The 27,331-nt window shown below is 41.0% G+C and overlaps 2 protein-coding genes across 6 annotated transcripts; one reads left to right on the plus strand and one right to left on the minus strand.

Moving 5' to 3' along the window:
* Nucleotides 1-92: 92 nt before the first annotated feature.
* Nucleotides 93-26,557, plus strand: mon1bb (MON1 secretory trafficking family member Bb). 3 transcript variants are annotated; one of them, XR_009064357.1, is made up of 7 exons: nucleotides 93-240; nucleotides 1,807-1,901; nucleotides 2,033-2,644; nucleotides 3,328-4,120; nucleotides 5,141-5,288; nucleotides 6,609-19,089; nucleotides 19,184-26,557. XR_009064357.1 is itself a non-coding variant. In XM_057845381.1 (6 exons), the coding sequence occupies exons 2-6, from the start codon at nucleotides 1,823-1,825 to the stop codon at nucleotides 6,834-6,836; spliced, it is 1,860 nt and encodes a 619-aa protein (XP_057701364.1). In that variant the 5' UTR covers nucleotides 93-240; nucleotides 1,807-1,822; the 3' UTR covers nucleotides 6,837-26,557. The 3 variants fall into 3 exon arrangements, 2 of the variants coding, with proteins under 2 accessions (XP_057701364.1, XP_057701365.1); XM_057845381.1 differs by having other exon boundaries at nucleotides 6,609-26,557; XM_057845382.1 differs by having other exon boundaries at nucleotides 2,036-2,644; nucleotides 6,609-26,556.
* Nucleotides 8,694-26,881, minus strand: LOC130921458 (bromodomain and PHD finger-containing protein 3-like). 3 transcript variants are annotated; one of them, XM_057845378.1, is made up of 13 exons: nucleotides 23,050-26,496; nucleotides 18,456-19,959; nucleotides 18,219-18,375; nucleotides 17,905-18,036; nucleotides 17,712-17,840; nucleotides 17,324-17,636; nucleotides 16,966-17,247; nucleotides 13,632-14,156; nucleotides 13,499-13,553; nucleotides 13,332-13,417; nucleotides 11,592-11,689; nucleotides 11,362-11,516; nucleotides 8,695-11,288 (listed from the first exon to the last, which is right to left on the minus strand). In XM_057845378.1, exons 1-13 carry the CDS (start codon nucleotides 23,156-23,158, stop codon nucleotides 11,102-11,104), a joined length of 3,732 nt encoding a protein of 1,243 aa, XP_057701361.1. In that variant the 5' UTR covers nucleotides 23,159-26,496; the 3' UTR covers nucleotides 8,695-11,101. The 3 variants fall into 3 exon arrangements, with proteins under 3 accessions (XP_057701360.1, XP_057701361.1, XP_057701363.1); XM_057845377.1 differs by having other exon boundaries at nucleotides 8,694-11,288; nucleotides 17,324-17,840; nucleotides 23,050-26,497; XM_057845380.1 differs by lacking the exon at nucleotides 23,050-26,496 and adding an exon at nucleotides 26,529-26,881 and having other exon boundaries at nucleotides 8,696-11,288; nucleotides 17,324-17,840.
* Nucleotides 26,882-27,331: the final 450 nt, after the last annotated feature.

Consider the following 27,331-nt stretch of genomic DNA (forward strand, 5'->3'; position numbering starts at 1 on the left):
TTTTTGAAAGAAAAATTCGCTCTTGCTACCATTTTAAGTACCTCGGGGGCGGTGCCGCCTGGAAACAACAACCATCCTGATTTGCTAAAGGATATCTTGCGTCACCAAATCCGGATGTATCTCCTGCGGTAAGCGAAGCATTTGTTTTCTTATCACTAACGGCTCCTATGTAAGCGTGAAGACCAACGAGAGACTACATGTAGCACTTTATGAATCCAGCCTTCGTCTGTTCACCAACTTGTAAGTTTTACCCTTTGTTTTAGTTTCTAATTGCGTCTAATTTGTTATGATCAAGAGTAAGCCGGGGGCCATAAAATAAACTGTGTGCGCGTCCCTTGCTAGCAGCTTTGGCTATCTCCTGACATCAATATGATCTGATTTGAATACAATATGTAGCAGTGATTAAACCTAACCCGTCATTGAGAATTGTAAGAAAACATTTCACACACAGGTACGAATAAAGGCTAATTATTACCGGAACGCCAGCCTTTTGGCAACCTGTAAGTCACAGTAAATACTCAGCTTTCAATGTGCGTTGTAGGAAAAATGCATAGCGAATTCCACAGTGTACTTTGTTATAACTCTCTTGCAGAAGCTTTTCACTGTTATCATGTGACCCGACACTTGTTTAATTACTGCCTTTCTTCCATATTGGCTAATTTATGATACGACCGCCAGTTTTTGCATCCATCCAATTTCAATAGCACAGTATTAAAGGGACAGACAACATCTAGCTAGTACAAATAACCTTCATGTGAAAGACTGCTTAAAATATTTATGTATGTATGTACAGTGGGGAGAACAAGTATTTGATACACTGCCAATGGCAGTGTATGTATGTAAACAAAACTACACTCCTTACGAGCGCAGCCATTATGTGATGTCAGTGATACCCACACACATACACATTGTTTGACTTGAGCACAGGTGCATGCGATAATAGGTAATAATGATGCCATTACTCCTGCAACGACTAATTAGGACTCGAGTAATTTGATTAGAATGAAAGCTTCAAATCAAATTTTGCTTCTTCGACGATTCGTTTCATGAGAGTGGCGTTGTAATGGTTTGTTTTAAAAGTGTTAGCATTTAGTTTTATTGATTTGGGTAGTTACACTGCCTCTAGTGGCAACAGTCAATGTAATATGGCATATAACTAATCTGGTTTAATCTGGCTGCTCCCTGTTAAAACCAACATAAGGTAGGTTTTTGTATGAACTGATATGTTTATGGATTTGTAATTTAGTTTAATGAGCAGCTTTTTTAGGAATATGTGTTTGACAATTTGTTAAGAGCATTGTAAAAACATTTCAGGATTTAAGCTCGCAGACTTTTGCCATGCAAGTTGCCAATTCTTCTTTTGTTGTACTTGGATCCTTATTTTTTCCCCCCACTATCGTTTTAGGCTAAGATCAGGTATTTTATTTTTAAATGGAAGTGAAATTCTGCATACTTTGAAGAAACACAAATTCATTTTGTGTTGGCATTTAATGCTATTTTTAAGTGTAATTTTAGCAAGCTGAAATAAATATTATTGTAAACCCTTGTTTATTTGTTTTACATATCCTAAAATTTATTCTGCAACAGATTAAATGTTCGTAATCCGATTATTAAAATTAACTGATCGATATAGTAATCGATTACATAAATAATCAATAGCTGACGGCTGCCCTAGACGTAGCATTAGAGAGGTGTTGACTTTCTTTTTAAAAAAATAAAATAAAAATTAGTGTAGGCATGGAACTTTCTATATAGATTTCACCATGTCTTTTTATTTCATCCTCATTCCCACCAACAAACCTCCAGTGAATGAGATGGTATCATGGACATGGACAATCATCAAGAAGGAGAGACACAGGGAGTCAAGATTTGCGATCCACCCATAAAAAGCACCACAACAGGTACAGTTATTGTCTGCATATTTGTGGTATTTGACATCTTTACCATTAGTGATGGTGAGGGTTCCCTTCATCAAAACTATTCTGTACTACAATTTGTACCTATCCTGTTTGTCATTGTGTTGTCTTTTTAGCAGCAGACACCCTGGCAACCTCACTTTCACTCTTGGGGAATCACATGTTTCCGGATCTGGTGGCCAGGAAGACTGCACAAGAGGAGGAACGGACACAAGCTGTACCGGAAGAACCCCTTCAGGACTCGGGAAGCTCCATCGGTTCTTCAACGACTGAGCCGAAAGTCGAGGAGCATCAAGATGTTACAGATGACACTAGGAACGACTTTAACAACGCTACCAATGATGCTACCAATGATGTCACGAACGATGGCACGGACAACGCCACAAATGCCTCGCAAAGCGACTCAGAAGATTTTGTCATCACCATGCTGGCTAAGGCCAAGCTAGAGGAGCAAGGCCTCGGCTTGAAGGGTCGTTCATCGCCACTATTGGAGACGGGCGTCCAAGAATCTCCCCTCGCTGTTCACAGCACGACCCACCGCGAAGAGGACGTGATGGCAGAAAGCTGGCGGCGTCACAGAAAGCATGTTTTTGTGCTAAGTGAAGCTGGAAAGCCTATCTATTCACGCTACGGCAGCGAAGAAGCTCTCTCATCAACGATGGGCGTCATGATGGCACTGGTGTCCTTTGTGCAAAGTGGAGATAACATCATACGCTCCGTCTACTCAGGTGTGAAGATATATTTTCCTGCTGATGTTTTAACCAAACTGACTAGCCTTGCTATGCTAATCAGTTTTGGATAACTTGTTGACCAACACAGCCGTTCCTGAGCTATGGTACATTGTACTGTAAGTGACTACAACAAAGTATGTGTGTTGTATTCACAGCGTATATGTTTTGTTAGTTAGTAAAAGAAGGTTTTTTTTAATGAAAAAGGTCTATTAACGGCAATTGAAGTCCAATTAATTTTGACTGAGGAAGGCTGAAGGGAGCAATCATTTGCTGCCAAACCCGCCAGGCTAATAAAGCACTGGTGAGAACCCTGCATATTTGTACAAAACAGGTTTTCTTTAAGCAATTTTCAATCAGCATACAATTTACATGACATGAGGCAGAAATGAGGCAGTAGTGAAAAAAAATGTATGTTTTATTACCTTTTTTTGTTTTTCTATAATTTTAATCTGTAATTGGTAGCGCATTCTTTCAATATTTGCAAGTCTCTTCTGAAATATAACAAAAGTACAAGTATTATCTGTTGATGATGACTCGACGATCATCACTTTAAGTACAGCAAATCCTGAGGAAATCCCGTATAATGTGCTTTGTGTCTTATGTCCTCTAAAAGCGGTATACAAATATAAAGTTTACTTTCTTATTTCCTTACTTACTAATGCTATTCATTTCTTTGTCAGAGGAGCACACAGTTGTCTTCCTCCAAAAAGGGCCCCTTGTGCTCGTGTGCGTGTCCAGTAGCCGTCAGTCGGAACAGCAGCTGCGCACCGAGCTCCTCTACGTCTACTACCAGATCATCAGCATGCTAACGCAGGCCAGCATCTCTCGCATCTTCGAGCATAAGAAAAACTACGACCTGCGTCGTCTTCTGGCCGGCTCTGAGAAGATCCTGGACGGCCTCCTGGACCTGGTGGACTCAGACCCAAGCTTCTTGCTATCGGCCGTGCACTGCCTGCCGCTGGCGTCCTCCCTCAGGGACTCGCTCAGCCAGATCCTGCAAAAGGCTATCACGCCTAACTTGGTTTTCTCCATTCTGGTCGCCAAGAAGCAGCTCCTGACTGTCGTTCAGGAGAGGGCGGTAATCGACGACGCCCGCCTGGAGCCAGCTGACGTCCACTTGCTGCTGAATCTCGTGGGCGCCTCGTCCGCCTTCCAGGCCGGCGAGATCTGGACTCCCATCTGCTTGCCGCTCTTTAACCCCGACTGTTACTTCTACGCTTACATCTCCTACCTGGACCCGCCCGAGTGCACGGTGTGCCTGCTGTTACTCTCCACTGACAAGGAGGCTTTCTACGCCGTGGCCGATTGCAAACGCCGCATCGAGGAGGCCATGGCGGCGCAGGGCTCATTGGGGCTTATTGCCAAAGCAAGGCCGTATGTTGTGAGTCAGGTGGGCGTGGCTGACTTACGGCACTTCATGTACAAGCCCTTTGACGTCCCCGACAACCATCGCCAGCTCACGCAGTTCACCAGGTTTGTTTGTCTATAAGACATTAAGCATTTGATACACTAATTATGATTTTTTTTTTAAAAATTCCCTGCATGACATTCATTCAACTCATTTGCTGCCATTAACGGCGCTAGACCTCCAATCTATTTCGACTACGTGGGTCGAATTCATGAACAGTTGAAATGGATAGGAGTCACGTCTAGTCTGTCAATGGTACTAAAATATAAGCATTTGCAGACAGTGACTGCAGCTGACTGGATCAAATTTGATAAGTCAATATTTGAATTTCAACACTTTTCTTTGATTGGCCGTCGGTAGAGTGGGTGTGTCGGTGGGAAGCTCATGGCAACCCAATGTGATTTTGACACATTGCGGAGACGCAAACCACACTTGTTCCTCAATGACACAGCTTCGCTATTTCACAATTATACAAAAATAAAAACATTAACTGAATTGGCACTCATGCTTCAGCGAGATTCCGTGTGCACTTGCACACAGTAAGCTGTATTTCAGTCATGAGACGTGCTTTCACCGGGACTTCCTGGTTCCAAGATGAAATATGTATTCACCTGACTTCTACACACAACTCACATTGTGCTTCAAGGCTCGAGGTGATCATCATATTGGAGACGTATGGATGAAAAGCAAAGGTGATGGGGAAAAAAAAAAAAGTAAATCGAGAAATAAGCAAGAAGGCCAACTTTTGCTGGCGAACAAGCTAAGCGGGGTGCCTCTTGGCTGGCTAAAAGGGAGAAAGACAGAAACTGGTCGTGTGACTAAAGTATTTTACTAAACTACAGCAAATGCAAATATTGGAAAATGACTTTAGTGTTTTTTAAAAAGTCCTAAATGGTACTCAGTGAAACATGTGGGAACCCGGCTTTTGGCATTCGAGCATGAAACATGAAGTTGATGCTCATGATTTGTTTTTGCGGACCACAGAAAATGACGAGGCAGGCTATATCTTGTTCACAGGCCCTGAGTTTGATATCTGTGATCTAATGAATTCTTGTGTGTCCGACCTGAACTGTGGACTCTGCTAGCCCCGAGATGGAAGCTCCATACCACACAGAGGAGGAGAAAATGAGGCTCTTGGACCTTTACCGGTTCATGCACAGTCGCATCCACAGTAGCTCTCGACCCCTCAAACTCATCTACCACGTTGCCCAGAGGGAAACTCTTCTAGCGTGGGTAAGTACACTTTTTATTTTTTCTTGCAATCTGTGGCCCGGATCCGTCTCATTGTGGCTTGTCACATGGCTTCAAGTACTACCAAATGATTTTTTGTTTTTTTTTTTTGACAAGAAAAGAGTTCAAAATAATCAGTGGTAGCGTGATTATTTTGGATGACAAATGCACATTGGAAGTCATCAATGTTCATGATATTGCTTGTTGGGGTGTGACAATATATCGATATGCTGATATATTGTGATATTTTGTATCCCTATAGTTTTTCGATCAGCTCACGCCAAGGATCAATAGATCGTTTTAAAATGAAGTCACTGTTTAACAAATAACCAGTAGGTTGCCACCCAAATTTTCCACTAGTCCAACAATTTAAACTAGAATAGTATTTATTAAAAAAAAAAAAAAAAAAAAAAAAAAAAAACTAAAATTCAACTTTTATTTTGCTACTAGCAGTATGGCGTGGCATTGCTTAGGTTTGTGGTATGTGAACGCAATACAACCGAATGGCAGGTAAAAAATACTTTCTTTGAGAGATGTAGCTGTAATTTAGTAATAGTAAAAAGACCCCATCTAGGGGTGAATGCACACTCGCTTTTCCATCACTGTGTACAGAGCGACGTGGAGAATAGTGAGAGACAGTTTTTATGTTTCACACTTGCTGCCCCAAGAGACAGCGCTTTTATTGAACAGAAAACACCAGAATTTAACAAGAGCAACCACCACTCTCAGTCATGGTTGCCACAGCTCTCCATGAACCATTGCGGGAGTAACACATAATAAATAACAGTCACTACAGTATGAATATCGAGCCGAAATAAATCCCATAGTAATATTTCGGAAATTTTGGAGTTGTGTTGTTCTCAAGGACAACACATTTTATTTTGTACATGAAATCGTAAACTTTGAAGGCTAACTGCGACATTGCAATCGAAAGAGACGTGTCCTTTGCCCAAAAGACGGCGCTGTCGCCACTGCAATCAGGGATTTACTATGCTAATTTTTGTAGTTCCGAATGAATTCTCCAGACTAAATGGAGGCGTACGGATATCGAACCCATCTAAAAACACACCCAGAAACATAAAGTACAACTGTGTAAAATTTTGTCAAAATCCGCCCAGCTGTTTCGGAGTCCATAGGGAACGAACATACGTGCACAGACACATACACACACGCAAACAGGACAAGTTTCATTCATATATACTGTAAGTATAGATATAGATATGGCTGCTCTCTCAAAATTGGCGTACTCCACAAGCAGTATCTTTTGAAAGTTTTGTTTTTTTTCTAGAGATTTCAAGGATTTTAAATGGTTGTTTTGCCCAGGTGACAAGTAAATTCGAGCTATACACGTGCTTCAGCCCGCTGGTGACTAAGGCGTGCGCCATCACGGTCATCACTAAGCTCCTCCGCTGGATCAAGAAGGAGGAGGATCGTCTCTTCATCAGATATCCGCCCAAGTACTCTACCACACCCAATCCCGCCAAAAGCTCACGGGGGGCCAAGGCGGAGCCACTGGACTCTGCCGACAATGGCTTCCTGTCCCTGCTTTGAGATGGACCTGTTTTGAAACTTGCCGGCAGGTGATGCAAAAACAGGTAGGAACAACTTTTAATTCTCAGATGGATACGGAGGACGGACAGCGCTATTTAAGTGATTTTACGTTTGTTTTATTAAACTATGAATGTACGGGCATGGGAGACTTCTTAAACAGCATTATGCAAGAAGAGATGGACAAACTGTAACACCTTGCAATAAAACCTCAGAGCCCCAAATATCAAATCTACAATGGTCCATAAGATACTTAGTAATAATAATATGATATTGTTGTTTGTGTTTCATTGATTTAGAACAGGCCTCATAGGATTTAAGAGGATTAGGAACACACAGATAAATTATATGACGAGAATAAAAGTTATATTCTTTGCCTAAAAGCAAAGCTGCCCGAATCATAATTGACCATTTTCAGAAAACAAGAAATAAAAAAAAATATATATATATACCAATTACCAAGGACATTGTTATTTTTATTGCTTTTGTGACAGTTGATTTGGCAGTTATGAAAGTAGGCTAACAATGTTCTACAGATAAAAAGGTCTATTTTTGCAAAAACAGTTATTTTTTAGGTGGAAAAAAAATATATTTTTCAAGATGAGATATTTTCTTGTACATGAAAAAGGTGGGTTATTTTGGCAAGTCTTAGGTAAAACGTACCTTCTTCTGGGAAGAAAAAGTTGTAATTTTATGAAAATAAAATAGTATTTTTTTCTGTATTTGGCTGGGAGATGAGATGTTATACTGTATTCTGATATGTTTTATTTTTTGAGCTAAAAAGTAAAAATAAAGGTTATTTTTGTGACAACTTTACACAAAAAAATGGTAACACAAAGTTATATTCTGGTAATATTACTACAAATATTACCTTCTCAAAAAATTACAACTTTTTTTTTCTAAAATACATCATTCCAGAAACAAAAAGATCAATTGGACTTTTCTAAATGACATTTTGGGGGGAAAATCTTGGGAGATTCTCGTGATATAATTATTTTACAGTGTATCCTTAATACTCCTTCATAGTGCAAAAAAGATACAGGAACATTTGTCTGTTACAATCGTGTTTTCATCAGCAGGATTTCAAACATTTGTTATAATTGTGCTTGTTTGTATTGGAGATTCCATTTAGACAACAGCCTCACCATTCATGTATTAATGTTGTCTCTTCAAATAGTCTTAAAAGTCTATGACTATGATTACTAGTATTAAGAAGTAAATCCCCAGGCCAGGTTGCACAAGTACATTAAGTGTTCAATGTGCATCGTGTGTTTGTTGTAACTAAATGTAGTTCTACAACCACACTAATAAACACATTATTAAATCTAAATCTAAACTTATTTATAAATGGAACTTTGTGTGTGCGTGTCTGTGTTTATTCCCTATGGACTCTGAAACGGCTTGACCGATTTTCTTGAAAATGTACACATTTGTACAATAAGCATCTGCAAGTGTTCTTAGGTAGGTTTTGTATCGAAGTACACCCGATAAGTATCAAAAACTATCATTGATAAAATTGGGTTGCTGAAGGAATGGCCAAAATTTGACAGACTCATAAAGAGTGACATCAATAGTGTTTCTCAGAAGTTTCAAAACTGCAGAGCTTTCAATGGTTCAGAAAATCAACAAAATCCCCAAAACCGATATATTCCGATTCCACCCCACAAATAGTGCTGTTATTGGACTTTCAAAAAGTGGTGTTTTTGGGAAAGTAGGCATTAGCCCTGCACAATATATCGTTTGAACATCGCCATCGTAATGTGTGCTTGCGCAGTAGTCCCTTGGCAGGACGTGCGATTGTTTTTTGTTTTTTTTAATGTAAACTTTTGTTTTTCTTCACAAAAGCAGCAGTTACAGTGGGGCAAATAAGTATTTAGTCAACTAACAATTGTGCAAGTTCTCCTACTTGAAAAGATTAGAGAGGCCTGTAATTGTCAACATGGGTAAACCTCAACCATGAGGGACAGAATGTGGAAAAAAAAAAACAGAAAATCACATTGTTTGATTTTTAAAGAATTTATTTCCAAATTAGAGTGGAAAATAAGTATTTGGTCACCTACAAACAAGCAAGATTTCTGGCTGTTCTGCAGAAATCGCAGACATCAAGGAGTGTCCGAGATTTTCATTTTGATATATTTACCCTTTTAAACTTTTTTTCCCCCAAATTTTTCTTCGTTTGGATCGATTATTTATCATCTAAAGTATTGGAGGAAAAGCGAAAGTAACTAAAAAAATACAATTAAGCGATAGTTATGAGGTAGATAGCCGAAACTTTTTACAGACGCTAATTTTTTCATTGTGACGTAATTTTCTTAAATGTTCAAAACATGCGAGTGAATAATTTTTTTAAGTAGTTTTTTTAAAAAAACTAAATATTAGACATCAATTAATGATTCTAAGCTAAAAATGACAGGCATTTCGAATAATAAATGAGATTACTTACCCTCTTTTTATGCCTAGGTTGATAGGCATAAATTGTTAATATTAAAACACGATGCCGTTTTTTTGATGGGAGTAAAAACCAAGAATCTTGCTGGGTTGATTCAAACAGCTTTTATTGTTGTGTGAGAAAATTTCCGAGAGAGAAAGGAGAACCTCGGGAAGGCTCAGGTGTTATGCTGCGTGACTTTTTTTGTTTTATTTTTTTAAAGAAAATTTCCTGACGTGTTGTCACCATTACAAAGAGCTACGAAGCGCCGTACACCCAAAAAGTTTTCACATATTTGAATCTCTCTGCTTTAAAATAACACTCTCGGCTTCCTTGTTTTTTTTTGTTTTTATAAATTAAACGTCTAAAATTGCATTCCTTTTAAATTACTTCCTGTTAGCCGGTATAAACAAACATTTACATATGTACAAAAAAAAAACTATACAGTTGAATAATCGTACTGTATGTTCCACACGCACTCTTTCTCACACAGACACACACACACTGGAGCCAGTTTGTGCTATTCAAGTCGATTAAAATGTCGCTCGACAGCAGTAGTCTTTGTATGCACTTAGCAAGTACTCCATGTACACTTTCACAATATGGAAAAACTTAAGTACACACTACAAGTCCCATGTATTGGATATCGCATCATGGCTGGAATTCAACGTACTGTACAGCAGAACTTCTAAAATTTGTGGATGGGCATTTTGTGCGATCATGACCATTTTAGAGTGAGCGCCTCGTAACTGTGACTTTTGTCAACTACACAAGATGGTATTTTTCGGACTATAAGTCACTTTTTGGGTGGTTTTGTTGGGCTTGCAACTTATACTTAGGAGCGACTTATTAAACTATTTGACACATGTATTACCATTTTTTTTTTAATTGAAAAAATGTTTTTGATACATTTTTTACAGATCAGGGGTCTTAAACATGCAGCCAAGGAGATAACTGTGTTCCACAGGACAATATTTTGTGGACCACATTTGACATCCAATTGTAATATTCATGTTGCCCACATATATTTTGTGGAAAAAAAAAAAAAAAATCATTCCAAATAAAATTAATTGAAGAATCCATTTTGGGTAAAAAAAAAAGAGTAATAAAAAATGGAAATAATTCAAAATAAAATAAATTTGAAAAAAATTCAAACTTCATCCCCCCCACCCCAAACTTTTTTTTTTTTTTTTAATAAATTGGGAACAAAAAATATTTAAAATCAAGTGTGGCCCAGGCTCATTTTGCTCTAGTTGTACTTGTATATTTAATTTTGATCTCTTCTGAACTCTCATAATTCGTTGCTTTCCATTGACTGTAATAGAGGTCCAATCCATTTTAACAGAGGAGCTGGAAGCTATTGAATTATAATTAAGAACGTATACTAGTATTTACATTTAAGATATTAATCTTACCAGTAGAATAGTAAGATTATGAAATCGCAGTTGTTTGATTTAGTATGTTCTATGTGCGTTTCATTTTGACCCGTTTTCATTTCGTCAAGCGCTGTCGATAGCAGCCAATGACTTAAATGAGTGCCCTATAAAGAGTTAAATTAGAAGTCAACCATGCTAACTATTTTAGGAGATTCCACTGTAATAGTAAATTTCAGTTAAAACCGTCCAGCCATGACGCGAATGTCAATTGAGACTTTCACAAAATACAATCTAAATAACTTTTCCCTTTTGAATGTTCACTATTTACAACTTTGGCCAAAACGGCAAAATAAAAATCATTTATGAACTCAAAGAGACAAGGGGTTGTGTCATAGTCATTACCGCTCGTCTTCCACTACACATAAGAGCACCCGGAGACGTTCTTGTTACATTTTGACAAAAAGTCATAAAAAGTTGGAGGTGGGCGTGAAATTGAGGTTGTCTCGGATGCGGTTCATGTGCATCATGGCACGGTCATACGCCGTGTGCACAGACTTGCGAACGCTCGGCTTCTTGCCTTCCATCAGGCGCAGTTTGTCCACGGTGTCGTCCATTCCCATAGGCAGAAGTTTATCCCGAGGGAGCCACTGCCTGAAAAGGAAAATTGAAACTTTAAACATAACCGCGGTTTGTTCGGTATCCAGCATCTCGTTTCCGATCTCACCAAGTTCTTTTAGTGTCAAAGAAAAGCACCAGGAAGAGCTTTTGTCCCACCTCCGCTCCCCTCCACTCGCCCAGCTTGAGCACCTCCACGGGAGGCACTGGGATGGGGATGCCGTTGTGGAGGAGTCCTTCCTGGGGCATGTCTGGGTCAACGATCTACCACAGTGAGGGGGATTCATGAACAATTGCTCTTTCAGCGTCTCGCCGGAAACTTCGTCGGTTCTTTCTCACCATGGCTGGGTATGATGGGTAGCCTCTGCATTTGGCCCACACCAGATCAAGAGGGGCCAACTCTGTCTCGCTGTCTCGACAAAGAAGTGTAGGTTTGCCTGTGGACAACATATGGCAACGAACATTTGCATTTGAAACCTTGATAATGATCATTTAGTACTTGGTTGTTACAGGCCACATTGTAGATATGGTTTCTTTGGGATTAAGTCATTGAAAGTTAATCAATTATTGAATGAATTGACTAACTATTTTGATAGTTTAGAGACATTTTTGATCTAAAAATTGTACTAATATATTTTTTTGCAAATTTTCTCTTTACATTACATATTCATTCATTCATCTTCTGTACCCCTTATCCTCACATGGTTGCAGGGGTGCTGTCACCTATTCCAGTTAACTTAGGGCAGGTGACCTGGCTGCCACCCAATTGCAGATATGGAAAAATATATAATTTTTCAATTCTTTAAATAGGGAAAATGTGTTTTGACTTTTTGCCTTTTTAATTTTTATTCAGTTATACTGTTTGCATTTTTTTTTATTTTAAATAAAGGGGGATGACTAAATTTTTTTTAGATTTAAAAAAAAAACCTTTTTAGTCTTTTTTTAAAATTATTTTTTAAAAAGAAAAAACTGCAAGTATACCCTTAATTAATGTAGTCCTCAGTCTTTCATGGAGGACGACAGATGAAAATTTTCTTTTCGCAAAAAAAACTTTTACTTTACTGGGCCATAACTATGTGGAATGTGAATTTTTGAAAATGACACACACACAATTAGAGGTGTGCAAAATTTCCGATTCTTAGATTATTTGCGATTCGACTGTGGAAGATTCGAGAACGATTCACAAACATCCAAATTCCGATTATTGAAATATGCCAAGTAAAGTGGAAGTAAAACACACTCAGCGCGCCGCGAGGTCTTCGGGACACAATGAGGAACGGAGCGAGAGTAGCTAAACATCATGCTTCTCATTACCCGGCCCCTCGGGTAATGCCAATGCTCAACTCACGGCTCTAGCTCAACTCATGCCACGAGATAAAAAAACACAACAACATACCTGACTTCTGCCGACAGCTGCTACAAAGTACATCCACATAATGTTACGGTAGATATCATTTATATAGGACTAGATGCAATATAGATTCGGTAGCGTTAGCAGCACATCTACAAAAAGCTAGATGCGGGCGTTAGTAAACGGCCGCCATCTTAAAGCAGTACACTTCCCTGCAAGGCTGTTGTAGCGAACCTTCCAAGCGAACCTAATTAACTTTTTATCTAAAATACTCCTAAATCGGTAAAATATTGACTTGAATCTATCTTTAAAATAGTTTTAAAACTTTCACATCCCGAAAGTAGACAAAAGGGAAATTATGGAATAACGGGAACAATTTTAACAACTTTAACGGTTGATTCACAACATTAAATTAATTGAATGTAGTTTAAAGCTGCTGATACAGAACGGGACTGGAGTTTTTTTATTTACTGTTATTTTTGAATATTTGTTTACTGTTATATGTTAACTTGATACTGAAATAGTAGTTTGGTTTAGCCTGAGAGTATTTTTGAACAATTTTGGAACTAATGTACAAAACATTAAAAAAAAAAAAAAAGAGGGGAGTGCATCAATAATCGTTTTATAATCGAATCGGAGCCTCTGAATCGTAATCGTAATCGAATCATTATGTGCCCAAAGATTTCCAGCTCTACACACAATGTACTCTGTCCCCTGGGAATACACACCTGATTCTGAGATATCTCCATTGTCGCTGATGGGTTCCTTGGCGAGAGCGGGTTTCCCTCGACTGCGTTTCGGAGGGTTTGCCTCGCTGCTCGATGCAAAAAGACAGAGCGACAGGGTTCATTTTAAGTCCAATTCTACAGGCAGAAGGTAAGTGCTCTCCACTCACTTGAGTTTTTGGTCATCATCTTGTTCGTCTGAGGCGTGTTTTCCATTTGGTAGGTCTAAATATTAGAAAAAGAGATGAAATTTGGCCCCTTCCCAAAATTTGACCCTTTGCTGCCCCCACATATCTTTCTCACCTCCCTCTCCAAAGTGTTTTTCCGCCTCGCTGTCTGAGCTGTGGCCTTGAGACCTCAGGTGGTGTGATGAAGGCGAGGGAGGACCAGTCTGTAAAGGGGTGATGTTAACATGAGGCGAATGCGGGCTAGCGGGGGCTCCGGCCAATCTGTCGGTCGGATCCTCTGTCGCTTTTCCATTGTGCTGCGATGGAGATTTCTTTTTGCCTGCTCTTGTGCCATTTTTGGCCTTCTTGAACAGCACGGATGTACGCCTGCCTACACCCACGACAGGCAGAGGGGGTGGCGTTCCCAGGGGCGTGCCTTCGTGTACGACTTCCGGTCGGGAAGATGGCGTCTCGCCCACTTCGGCCTCGTCCTCACCGTGATTTTTGATGACGCTCCGGGACGATCTCTGACGCTTGTAGGAACGCCCGGGTGACCGTCGGCCTCCAGTTATGATGCCCAAAATAGGCGGTTCCAGCGGCGCGTCGCCTGGTAGCGGTGATGACGCTGGACACGTAAGTTCTAACACAGGAGGGGAGTCATCTGTAGGCCAAAAACAAAATGAACTAGAAAATGCAATTTCCGGCAAAAGGTCACAGGTCACTTTATTTTCTGTCACTTCCTATTAAATTTGGTGCATTTTCAGGTCACTTTCATGTTAATGCATTGACTGCCATTGGTTGTGCTGGACGCCCAACACCTTTTGACTGAGAGGGACGTATGAACATTCAGTCAAAAGAGATTGGATGTCTAGCACCGCCAATGGCACTGAAAGATGTGCATTCAAAGCCAGTCCAACCAGTTTAATTGAATTGGATGTCTATTGTTGTCAAGGGCTGGCAATAAGTCAATTGTGGGTCACTTCTTGTTGATTTCAGGGCATTTCTGGGTCACTTTGTTGATTTCGGTTCACTTTCCTATGATTTTGAGGTTTTTCCGGGTCACTTCCTGTACATTATGGGTCACTAAGGCTACGTTCATACTACAGGTCTTAATGCATGAATCTGATTTTTTCGTGTTTTTCCGACTCGAGTCTGAACGTGACAAGTCGCATAGAACTGGACCATTTAAAATCCGATCTGGGTCACTTTCATTATGTGGTTCAAATCCGATCTAGCCCAAATTTTTCCAGAATGTCGCGGCGGTCTGTACAGTCAAGTCTCCTAAATCTGAATTCATGTAGCAATTACGTCATCAAAGAGCGACACAGACGCTACGGTAGCGGTGAAGCTGTGCGTTATTGGCGCCTAGCTTGCATTGAACACGGCTTTTGGGGAAGGGCCGGGCTTGGCAACAGTCATAAAAAAATAAAAATGTGTTGAGGATAAGCCTGAGAATAATCAGTTTTCACTGGTCTATATGAGCAATATTTCAACTAGGGCTGCAGCTATCAAATATTTTAGTAATCGAGTAATCGACTGAAAATTCTATCGAGTAATCGGATAAAACTTTTTTTTTTTTTTTTAGGTAAAGAGCAATTATAAATTTATATGAAAAAAAGACATTTAATCCAATATTGAACCATTTTCAGTCAATCAATGTCTTAATTTCCGATGTACAGTACATTGTTGAAAACAGCCAACAATTGCATCTCAGATGTGACGAACAAAAAATTCACTGCTTTTACTCAAAAAACTTCTAGATCTTTCTAGAAATTTCTTACCTAAAAATGTAATTACGCTTGATAACACACATCACTTGAAAGCTATGTGTTTTTCCCACGTGTTTCAATTGAATTTCCATTTGTGTCAAGCTATTTAAGTTCTAATTAAGTTTTAAGTTAGTCCAAACTGTAAGTACTGATAGGATTTTGAGGTTTTGCAGTGTTGAAAATAAATATATGATACCTGCTGTATTAGAGCACATTAGGGACCAGTGCTACTTGGTGTTTTATTCAGCAATGAGTACTGAGCTCAAACTGACAGTTAGCTTTATTATGTTTTAATTTTACACCCTCATCACTCTACAGCGCTGTGTTTTTACAGATTAAATATAGCCTGTATGTAAGACACGTTAGCCACGCATCGGCAGTGGTCATAATCAATAGAAACTAGCCCTCCGAAGGGTTAACGTTACGTGAGCGAGAGACAGTAACGTTATATTTATTAGCGCATTCAAGTATACTGCTTAAAGATGGCGGCTGTTTATCCACGCTGCCCAGACGCGGCCGAGTCTGCCATTTCGCATCTAGTCCCAGATGCTTGCGATATCTATGAGACGCGTCGGACACTACCTGCTACCACTAGCATCATGCGGACGTAATTTTTAGCAACGTCAGCGTAGTTTGTAGCGGCTGTCGGCTGCAGTAAGGTTTTTTGTTTTTTTCTTTTTGTTATTGCTTCTTCCTCTACGCACGTGATGTCAGTGCGCTGTCCCTCATAAAAAAGTTGTCCGGGCAAAACGTGATGCTTAGAGCTGGCAAAATTAAGTGATTCCTCAAGGTGAATAAAATTACTCGGATCAGTTTTTAAACTAGAGTTGCTCGAGTATTCGTTTCAGTTCTAATTTCAACATTGCTTACACGGCCGAGAGTCGGGGCAAACGGCCCGTATGTATGTGTGACATGCACGGACCGTGCGTGCATGCTATCGATCCATATAAACTTTGAATATAAGCCTAAACGGGGATTATTTATGTCTTTTATTTGTGTCCTCTTTTTGAAAAGCAAAATATGATATCCCTGGAATGACTGATGACCGCCAGCATGTGTGGTCATTTGTTTTGATGCTTCTGCGCATGCGGGTCTTCTTGCCCAGTGCGTGTCAGACTGCGAATTAGTGCGCATGCGTAATACTTCAATGGTCTCAATGGACAAAGGCAGTCTGAACGGGCACGCCAAATAAACAGATGACAAAAAATCTGATTTGTGCATTAAGACCTGTATTATGAACCTAGCCTTACTTTACATTTTTTGGGTCAAAAATAATGGATTATCTAAAAGTCCCAATTGAAAATCAATAGGAATGGATTGTGAGGAATGGTTGATGGATATGTTTTTGTGTGATGGGGCCATTGAAAATGTATGTGAAAGTTTTGTCAAATTTTGGTGAAATTGTGCATATATGCCAAAAACTACCTGATTTAAATGTTCGTGGGATAAAAGCATGACAAATACCACTTTTTAAAAATGGTTTTGCAATTGAAATGATTTTTATTTGTTCTTGTTTTTTTATTTAAAAAAAAAAAGGCAAAACTGAACATTAGGGGTGAAATCGAAAGAGAACCTGTGCTGCATACATTTTGGAACAGAGTGTGTCAGTTGCGCCAAATTAGTGGACAGAACCTAAACCTGAATATTATATGTGGGGGAGCTTTACTTTGCTCTGTGTAAAATCAGGCTTTTGTAAGTTACCTCCATGATCCATAATCTTCTTTTTGGCCCTCTTCGGTTCCTTTCTCTCCTCCTCGTCTTCCTCATCATCATCATTCTTGGCGTTAAGCATCTGGGCAGTTTGCTGCTGCTGGTTCACCTTCTGCCGAAGAGTGTTGATTTCTCGACGCAGTAGCCGAATGCGTTTGGTTCGTCCGCCGCTTGTCCGCATGGACGTCACTACGTCCAGTTTGTCAAGCAAGGCTTTGAGCTGCTCTTCCGTGCTCAGGTGAAGCCTGTTGTCAGGATCCAAGAGGGAGTCAACTGTGTTTGAGAGGGAAATGAAAAACATGAGTCTGGATACAGGGATGTTACGCGACATTGATAAATGTTGACTCACCGTCATCCCAGGTGCACTGCTGGAAGCCATGCTTGTTGGGAGACTCGGGCAGGTGCATGCCCGTGCTGGGGTCCAGGCCAATGCTCTGCGACTGCCTGTGGGCGTGGCGTAAGACAGCCCCGCCTACCTCGCGCAGCTGCAAAGCTGTTTTGTGGAACATAGTGTCCTTGGAGTTGTACTTTAGGCAGTTGGAGATCATGAGCTCAAAATCCTCCTCCAGGTCTGCCACGGAGCAGTAGGCGTGTCTCTCCAACTTGACCCGCATGGTGGACAGGTCCATGGGTCGGGATACGAACTCTAGGTAGTCTGGGACCTCGTGAAGAATTTGAATGACAATGTGAAGCCAAGTTTTAAAACAAAACAGTCTTTTTCCCCCACGTGTTCTAACCTCTGCAAGATTGACTGGCTGGGAGAAGATTTTGGCCGTGTCCTTCTCCTGCAGCTGCTCCAAGGTGGTCCGGAGGAGCACCAGTGCCGGCGTCAACTTCAGCTCTGTGGCAGCCTGCTGAATTTTCACCTAAAAAGGAAATTCCGGCGATTAAATTTGCTCAACTTGCACCAGAATCCTACTCAAGACCAACCTGTTCCCTCTTTAGCCGTTCTCTCTTACGAATGAGTTCCACCAGGAGTCTCGCTCTTTCCAGGTCTTGCCGCAACTTTTGCCAATAACGCAGCTCCTCTCGAGCAGCGCACAGCTTCTCATCGGGCTCCTTCTAAACACACAAGAACACGCAAACTTTAAACACTGGTCTGCTACTAAATATCCCTTTTGGGATTAATTCAGTGCCACTGACGGTGAAGGAGGACCGGAAAGATTAGGGTATATGCGACATTCAGAATGGATTGCGAATCAGTGGTTTTGATGTCTTCAAATCCTTCAGCCATCTTTCCTCACCTGTTCAGCAGTCCGATGGGCCTGCATGTGGGAGTGAAGTCGACGTATTAAAGGCATTCCGTTCCGAGACTGTCGCTTCAGTAGCCAGTAATTATGAAGCCTCTGCATGAACTGATTCTTCCGCTGAACTTCTACTCCTGTGCAAATCTTGTTCAGCCTGTAGAGACGATAAATTTATTCCCACTGAAGTATTCATCACTGGCAGGTGCCAGCCTTGGATTTTCCTTCTTGTCTCACCTGTGAGAAGGAATTTGAGGCACAAGCAGCACAGGCACGTTTGAGCGACGTGTAGACCCGCCAGGTCCTTTACCCTTCTTTTTTTGTCCCTTGGATGACTTCTTTGCCGGGGGCGTGGGTGAACTCTGAGTGTAGGACCTCTGTCCTCGGTTTCCCCTTCCCCCCACCAGTCTCCCTTCCACCGACTCGTCCCCTGACCCGTCTTGCCGTGACCCCACCGGGGAATGGTGCTCACAGAAGGCAGTCTTCTTAACAGAAAAGGTGGTCCCATTCACGCCAGTTTCCCGGACGGGGTCAATCTTCATGTAGAGTCCGGCTTTCTGGGCACAGGTGACGTGAAAGGCGCGGTAGCAATTGGCTTTGTGGCACTGGATAGACGCCCCCCGACCCTTCTGCTTGCACAGGTAACAAGTGAGCTTCCAGCGGGCAGGAGGGATGTTTTTTACCCCCTCTACAGGCTCCAGGAACACTGTGTTGGCAAAGCATACCTCCGGGATCCATATGGCGCACACCACGTGAGCCCAACGCCCGTCGCAGGTCTGCTTGAAGGCACCTCCTCGGTTGGGACACAGTACACAATCTACAGGGCGGGAAGGCGACTGCAGACAGCAGCGGCACAACCACTGGCCCTCAGGTACGTACGGCACGCCGTAGCACTCCTGATGCACTGCCAGGTTGCAGATGTCACAAAAAAGGATGACGTTGCTATTCAGACATTCGTCGTCCAGGCACACGCAGCAGAAGGCGTCCTCATCCACGGCGCACTGGGACAGTGCCTGGCTGCGGGACTCCAAGATGGACTCCCTCTCCAGGCGGTCTATCAGCAGCTCAAAGGTGTCTGCGGACACCGACGCGTGACCGTCGGACACTCGCTTCTGGTTTACCATCTCCAGCCAGGCTAGGTCTTCCTCGTCCATGTCGTACTCAGCCACTCTGTCCAGCTCTTCGTTGGACTTCTCAATGAAGCGGTAGTACGCGGCCGGCAGGGGAGTGGCATCCGGGGTACAAACGGATCCCAGCGTGCGGAAGGTAGGCTCAGGTAGTGGACTCTGAAGCTGCAGCGAATTGGTAGATGCCGTTTGCTGCTGGGAGCTGGATCGTTTGTTCTGCTGCGAATCATTTTTGCAATTCCTTCTCCCTTTACTGTTGGGGCTGGGCTTCTTCTTTTGAGTCTGCAAACTGTTCTCCTTGTTGCTGTTACACTCTGCGATATCCTGGGCCATCATTTCGTCCTCAGTGATCACTGGCAAAGGGTCTGTGATGTTGATTCGATGCAGCCTGCCGTCCAAGTCCACCTCAACGATCTTCTGCGCCTGGGCGTATGTCAGCGTCTCTCTAGAAGGAGAGAGCTGCAGTCTGTAGGGCGAGGGTGAGCGCAAGTGGCCCGCCGAGCCTCTGCCCCTGCCTCGCCCTCTGCCTCGGCCGCGACCCATGTTGAGTCCTCTTACAGCTGTCTTACATTCCAGCCTTCTTGCCTTCTGCATGGGGGGCTTACAACAGCTCTCTAGCACACACAGACACAGAGGAAGATAAATTAATGCTGTGCCTAATACTTGTGAGGAGAGACAGACAACTTCATCATGTGCATCCCAGCAGGAGGAATCCTGTTACATACATTTTAAAAAACAGAATTTAATTTTACTGATGTGTAACAAAGGAGGTTAATGTAACTAAAAGCCAGTATTTCCAGAAAAGAGACGCCCATAGTTAGGGCAGAAATTTTATTAGGGTTGGTACTATTTTAGCCGATAAAATTTGAGTATTCAAACTTCATGTGACATTTCGAGATGTCAAAAATGCCCACTATCCCATGCACCTGCGTTTAAGTCTCAGTGTCTTTTTTTGACCAGCAGCCTTAAAGGGATCCGCAGATAGAAAGACTTGTAGTTCTTAAAAGATACTTTAGTTTCAATATCTAATTATTTTAACTCATAATAAAGATGTCCCGATCGATCGGCCGATCACGTCATTTTCAAAGTATCGGAATCAGCAAAAAAATATCGGACATGCCTTTTTTTTTTAATATATATATATTTTTTAATTAAATCATTTTCTATTTGTGTTTAACGTTACAGACAAAATGTCTTACACTCATCCAGAGTCTTTAGTTTTGGCTTAAAGTAGGGCTATCAAATTTATCGCGTTAACGGCAGTAATTAATTTTCTTTAAATTAATCACGTTAAAATATTTAACGCAATTAACGTATGCACTGCACGACCTACTCACGCATTGTCGTGTTCAATCTATAATGGCGCCATTTTACCTATTTATAGAGCTAAAAGGCAGCGTAAAATGAGTAGAGTGAACTTTGGCAGTCTTTGAAGCCTTTTTTTAATTGGCTAAAGCCTTACAATCCCTCTCTCAACAATTAGAAATATCGTGGGAAGCAATGTGGGGAAGCAAGGTAATAGTTGATCTTTTTCTTAACACCCTATGTTATTTCCCAACGCAGAGAAGATATATCAATTGGTGCCACTACGCACAGTCATGGTTGCACTTCCCATCATGCATTTGGGCAGAACGGTTAAATGGCTAAAGTATCATTTACTGAAAGCTCAACAAATACACTAGATGGCAATATTTAGTCACAATATACAAACTCACATTTATCCTTTAAGAATTACAAGTCTTTCTATCCGTGGATCCCTCTCACAGAAAGAATGTTAATAATGTAAATGCCATCTTGAGGATTTATTGTCATAATAAACAAATACAGTACTTATGTACTGTATGTTGAATGTGTATATTCGTCCAAGTTTTATTCATTTTTTTCTTAATGCATTGCCAAAATGTATACGATCGGGAAAATTATCGGGAATGATTGGAATTGAATCTGGAGCAAAAAAAAAAAAAGCAATCGGATCGGGAAATATCGGGATCGGCAGATACTCAAACTAAAACGATCGGGATCGGATCGGGAGCAAAAAAACATGATCGGAACAACCCTAAATTTGAAACCCCTCTTGATGTTTTCGTTTTTATGCAATTAGTAAAATTTGTTTAACTAGTAGGTCGCCATTGTTGTTGACGTCGCAGGGCGATGACGTCACACTGCCGGGCTTCCAGAGTATGACTCAAGCGATATAAACATGTCATCTGTACAACCATTTCAATTTGAACCCGAGAGGAACATTAATGAGCACAACAGCACTGTTGATATTTCACAAAACGAGCACCAAAAGCAAAATGAACAGGAAAGACTGTTTGAGACGAGACGAGAGACCAAAACCGGCTAAAAGTCCAACAAGAGGCGAATTTGACACCCAAAGTACAACCGTGCGCTTTCAGCTTGTTTTGTTTAGATGCATCCGGACACAACATACTTAAAGAGCATACGACAGGAGAAAAAAAAAAGTCTTAAATAGCATTATTATGTGAATTAGTATCATATTTTGAGACGATTCGACTATATACAACAATTTAGCAAAGCGCAGATGACGAGAAATTAGTCTTTTAATCTGCCGGTTAGCCACGCCTACCATTATAGGGCTCTAGTGTCCCCAACAGGTGGATGACGTCAGCGGGAGACTGGGCTCATCGGTTTTACTATACAGCCCATTGAGGGGGAATTATTCAGAACGAGGAAAACGCGACGAAGAGACCCGCAAAATTTCATTGTTTCAGTCTCTCTACTCCAATATTTTTACAGGATATTCTTTTTATCCAAGTATTTTTCCCCAATAGCTAAATAAATGGCTTGAGAAGGACCAGTCAGCCCGTCGAGGGGGAACTATTCACAACGAGGAAAACGCGACGAAGAGAGCTGCAAAATGTCATTGTTTCAGTCTCTTTACTTCAATATTTTTACAGGATATTCTTTTTATCCAAGTATTTTCCCCAATTGCTAAATAAATGGCATGGTCATGACAAATAACAGTCTTGTGCTAAATGGAATATGAAATAATAAAAATGCACTTATTCAGGACAACATGGCAAAATTACTCCATAATGGTCAAAACTGTCGACTTCACCTTTACTGTCGCACCTCCCAAACGATATTTTATGACACCTAAATCGGACATATGTCATTTCCCTTCCCCTGCTTCGGAGAATGTAAACAAACCAAGAGGCGTGACAGCAGGCCGACATGCTAACCCGAACCGAGTGATGTTTCAAAGTCTTTGAAGCGGAAAATCACACATAACTAGCTCGGATGTTTTGACATGACGACTGGGTTGTCGATTGTCTTCGCCGGAGAGCAATTTACAGCTTGTTCCCCGGAGGAGGGCGGCTGCAATTGTTGTGCACCTAATGTGCATGAGGAGAGCTTTTTACATGCCTTTCAATGACCAAACGTAAGTAGTCCTTAATTTAAAGAAAGTTTGTAGTGTTTACTTTGTAATCGCTGTATTCGCGGCTATTTTTAACTCAAAGTTGCAATTTCTGATCTGTCGGAAAATTTGACAGAACACCGGGCACATGAGCACAATAAGCCGAATATAGTGCTCTCCCGGCGGATGGATGTGCGACAAGCCGCCGGTGTTGTGCCGAAAAATAGCCGCCCCGCATGCATGTCAGCCACAAAATGCAAGCCACCTACATATTAAAATAATCCCAGTATTTGACATAATACAAAACACAATGTTTACTCACTTCCTCTTAAGTCCAATGGTCCCACAGTAGTAGGGCTTGTTTTGGCCAATATCCACGGTGAATCGGAACCTTTTGAAACTCCAAAGAGGCGCACACGCCTCTCCCTCATACATTTAGATTTTTCTGTAGCCGTTTGGCTGGCGTGACGCAAAAAATAAACATATTAATCCGCAAAATCAGCTGAATCCTTTGTCCTCATACACAACAGTACGGCTGTATAGCGAAGAGGACGCCTTCACCCGTAGATGTCACAGTGCCCTCCTCCTCAATGCAAGACCGAAGCCGGAAGTCACTCATTTTCATGGCGCGGGATTAAAAAACTAAATAAATATAGCGATCGCTTCCACACACATTCAAGCAGTCCATATCATTCAGGAGCATAAAATACCGCGTGAATTATGAAATAAACAAGCTTTTTCATGTCACATGCACTTTAAGATGCCTTAGGAAAATACTTAAACGTAGTAATATCAAATAAGGGTTGTTTAAATATACTACGTGACTAATGTGGTCAACAGATCAACAATCCGCTTTAAAGCTACCACAAGAAAACACAATGCCTTAAAGTATGAGAAGGATACACATGCAAAAAGTGTTTTGAGGCAATGAAAAAGTAATAAAAGACTCAATAAAAACACAAATAGTAAGTACTCGCTGCTTTTAACAGATGAGCAAATGTGTTGGACATCTCGCTGCGTAGAAGGAATTGCAGTAACCCGGTAGTATTCGTTGAGTGGCAGTTACAATCTACGTCGTCACCCCGAGTGTCCATTGCAGGTATAAAAACATGGCGGCCTCCGTAGGTCAAAACATGTACTGAATATAGATTTTTAAATCAATGGCAATATTTTATGTGTTTCTGATAACATATTTTAGTAAAATAGAACAATTGTGGCTTACTAGAGCCTACAAGTCTTTAATCTGAGGTTCCCTTTTAGAAATTCACAAATAGCATGAATACTTTAGTCAAGAGTCTTTCAAATCATAGCCATTTATACAAGGAGTTATCTGTTCTTTTAAAGTGAACAAATATGAGAATTTACTTTTTAATATCTTGTGTACAAATATTATTGAGTTAAGATGTAGGGGGGAAAAAGTGTCAAAATAATTTTCAAAGAGGTTTTACAATGTAATGTTTGTTTAAACTCAGATTCAGAATATTTATTGTCATTATTACAAAAAGCACAACGAAACTTTGTTTGGAGCATCCATACAGCTAAGTTGGCAAAGTGCAAAACCCATATAATACCAGTGTTGGAAATAACGCCGTTACAAATAACGCCCTTACATAACGGCGTTATTTTTTCAGTAACGGGGTAATCTAACATTATTTTTTCCGCCGTTACCGTTACTGATGGTCAAAAGCGGTGCGTTACTTACTTTGAATAAATTGAAGAAACTACCAGCCGTAGCGAGTCTGCTCTGTTTATTTGCCATCCAAGACTTGAGGTGCGTTCAAGTTCATGGCAATGAAAATAGTCAACACACATAGCCTACCTTTGCAAGAACGATGGAGTTGCCGTTTGATAGGGTCATAATGTGCAGGTCCTGCACCCATCCGCAGCAAAACTGTTCGTAGCTTTGTAGCGATTTGTAATTTCGGAATCATTGATGAGTTTAGTTACATACACAAAACAGCAGAATGTCCATTTTGCGTAAATGTGGAAGTCTGTTGACAAATTCACTCCATTTGTCTTCGGCTTGCTCGTAAGGGTCAACATTGTTCACATCCTTAAGTTTGATCACATATCTGTTCTTCCGAGTTTGTCTCTTTATCGACCTAGCAAGTTAAAGTTTAATGTCCTGCGAGCCAGACCTGCTTCCATTATGGCTGCGTTGTTGTCAAATCTCACATTATCCCCCATTTTGTGATGTAAACGCTCGAGCATTTGCATAAGAGCATAAAGGCGCACGTACTTCAGAGCCGGTTGTTTATATGTATGTGAATTGTCTCGCCCTATGTTTGTATATGTGTATTTGTTGTTAATAAAGTTTTTTTTTTTTTTTGTAAACCAAACTTCAGAGCCGTTTTCACACACAAACCGGAACAGCGCGTGCGGCAAACACACACACGCAAAACAGATGCAGAGGGATATGATGGCAGAGCATTCAGAGGAAAATTTGTCCTTTACGAGGTGGAGATATAAACACTATTTCAAGTTGGTCGAAATTAAAGGAAAGAACATGCATGTAAAGTGTAATTTATGTCCCGGGGCAAAGCTTTTGTCAACATCTGTGGTAAGCAATTCAAACCTGTTTATTTTTGTTGCACATTAAGTGTAGGATAAATCTGTTGCTGGTGAGGTGCAATAAATATTACAAGGTTGTATAACATAACTACTTGTCCGTTTTTCTCTATTTAACGAACTCGAATACTGCTCAGAAAATTTCAAATTCTTTGACATACAACAACTTTTTAAAGTAACGGAAATAGTTACTTTCCCTGGTAACTAGTTACTTTTACTATAGAGTAATTCAGTTACTAACTCAGTTACTTTTTGGAAGAAGTAGTGAGTAACTATAACTAATTACTTTTTTAAAGTAACGTGCCCAACACTTTATAATACATACCCTTTAGTACCAACTGTAAATATTGACACAGTATTGGACATATGTACAACAAAGATTCAACAGCAGTATGAAGTAATGTCATGTAAACTGCGATTAGAACTAACTGCTGACTAAATATACTCAATGTCTCCTCCAGGTACGTGGATCTGGTCAAACATACGGATACAAATATACTGAGGAGCTATTTAACAACATGGTTATTATAATTATAGCAATAGAGTGGCACTATCAGTTTCTTGTAGTTTGCCTTTTGTGTTGCAAAATAAGTTCATAACTTTTTGCTAGCCTGTAACAATGACATTCGGTTAGTTAAAATAATGACAACAATAATTCATTCTTAAAGACTATAATATAACAATTTGCGCTCGTCCGGCTGTACAGGTGTACGCAATGTTTTGGCATTCGTGAATTTCCTGTCAAGACACGCCTTGTCTCTCTTCCCATTGGGCCAATCGGGAGCCAGTACCGTTGTCACGTTTCTCTTCGTCCAATTATATTTCCGTAAAAGTCTTTTTCTCTTTTTTTACGTCCTGTTGCTGTGTATAGTTCGGTTGAGCAGCGCTAAATACCAAACCAAGTAGCTCGTCGTCCGTCAGCCATTTTGAGCTCTCAACAGCACAGGGAAGCGACACAATTACATTATGGCAACAGCAGCAAATAAAATGAGCATTAGGCTCGGTGCTTATATGAGGTATTTAAATGAATGTACACGTTAGACGACACGACATAACTATATTCACAGTCTAGACTGTCAGTCCGTTGCGTTCACCCACAGCACATGTTAAAAAAAAAGGAAGGACAACGATAGCGTTTCTCTGTAAGAGCAGGCACTAAACATACACACGACTCTTACTTTAAAATAACAATTTCTCGACTAACGCTCCAAACGTCGAACATGTCTGCCTTACCGTGGAAAGTGGTCCTCAGTAGTGCGAGTGACAAACAGAAGGGAGGGTGGGGAAGGGGGAAAAAAAAGGACCTCGCTAAATGTCAGCTCAGGCTTCAGCCACCGCGGTGGACGTGCTAGCGGTTAGCCTAGCGAGCCGGTCAATTCGTGAGCGACGCGGCGTCATCTTCAATTCAACCGCCATCGTTACGACTCATCACGCCGGCTGTTTACATGGCTGTGATTTAAACCTTCCCAGGGATGCCAGTCCACAGTCACACAGTCGCGTAACCGCAAAGATATGAAATTAATGTACCTTGGATATGGCTAAATATTCGGTCAAGATGGCTCGAAAAATACGCCCCTTTTTGGAGGAAAAAAACGCCGTCAGCCAATCAGAAACCGGCGCTTCGGTTCGCGGGCAACGCGCACCTTTTCGTGATTGGTTGGTTTGGCAATACGAGGTCACCGCACTGGATCCGGCGATTTGTAGCGTGAAAAAGCGATGGAAAAAAACAACGGATAGCGCGCTTTTCGGACATGTCCTCATCATGAAGTAATTCAGTACAGTGAACCCTGGCTACATGAGGGTAATGCACTCTCCCCTTTATAACTGTATAAGAGTTTAAAAACCTTATATACATTTCAAACTATGGTCTAACCTCATTTTACATTTCCCTTTTAACCCTTTATACGGCACTTATTGAACTTATTTCTGGCTGCCATTGACGGTGCTAGACGTCCAATTCATTTTCACTAGGAGGGATGGCCGCAATCATTCGCTGACAGATAAGCATTTACAAGCAGTCCTCCCAATGAACTGGA

This window comes from Corythoichthys intestinalis, chromosome 9 (genome assembly GCF_030265065.1).
Source record: "Corythoichthys intestinalis isolate RoL2023-P3 chromosome 9, ASM3026506v1, whole genome shotgun sequence".
Lineage (NCBI taxonomy): Eukaryota > Metazoa > Chordata > Actinopteri > Syngnathiformes > Syngnathidae > Corythoichthys > Corythoichthys intestinalis.

What these genes read in the sequence shown, in the direction of transcription:
- mon1bb (XM_057845381.1), top strand. Translation starts at nt 1,823, where the DNA reads ATGGACATGGACAATCATCAAGAAGGAGAGACACAGGGAGTCAAGATT. An exon ending in CATACGCTCCGTCTACTCAG is followed by an intron (nt 2,645 to 3,327) that starts GTGTGAAGATAT and finishes TTTCTTTGTCAG; the next exon opens with AGGAGCACACAGTTGTCTTC. An exon ending in CAGCTCACGCAGTTCACCAG is followed by an intron (nt 4,121 to 5,140) that starts GTTTGTTTGTCT and finishes GGACTCTGCTAG; the next exon opens with CCCCGAGATGGAAGCTCCAT.
- LOC130921458 (XM_057845377.1), bottom strand. Translation starts at nt 23,158, where the DNA reads ATGAGGGAGAGGCGTGTGCGCCTCTTTGGAGTTTCAAAAGGTTCCGAT. An exon ending in CCTCAAATTCCTTCTCACAG is followed by an intron (nt 18,376 to 18,455) that starts GTGAGACAAGAA and finishes TCGTCTCTACAG; the next exon opens with GCTGAACAAGATTTGCACAG. An exon ending in ACCCATCATACCCAGCCATG is followed by an intron (nt 11,517 to 11,591) that starts GTGAGAAAGAAC and finishes TCACTGTGGTAG; the next exon opens with ATCGTTGACCCAGACATGCC.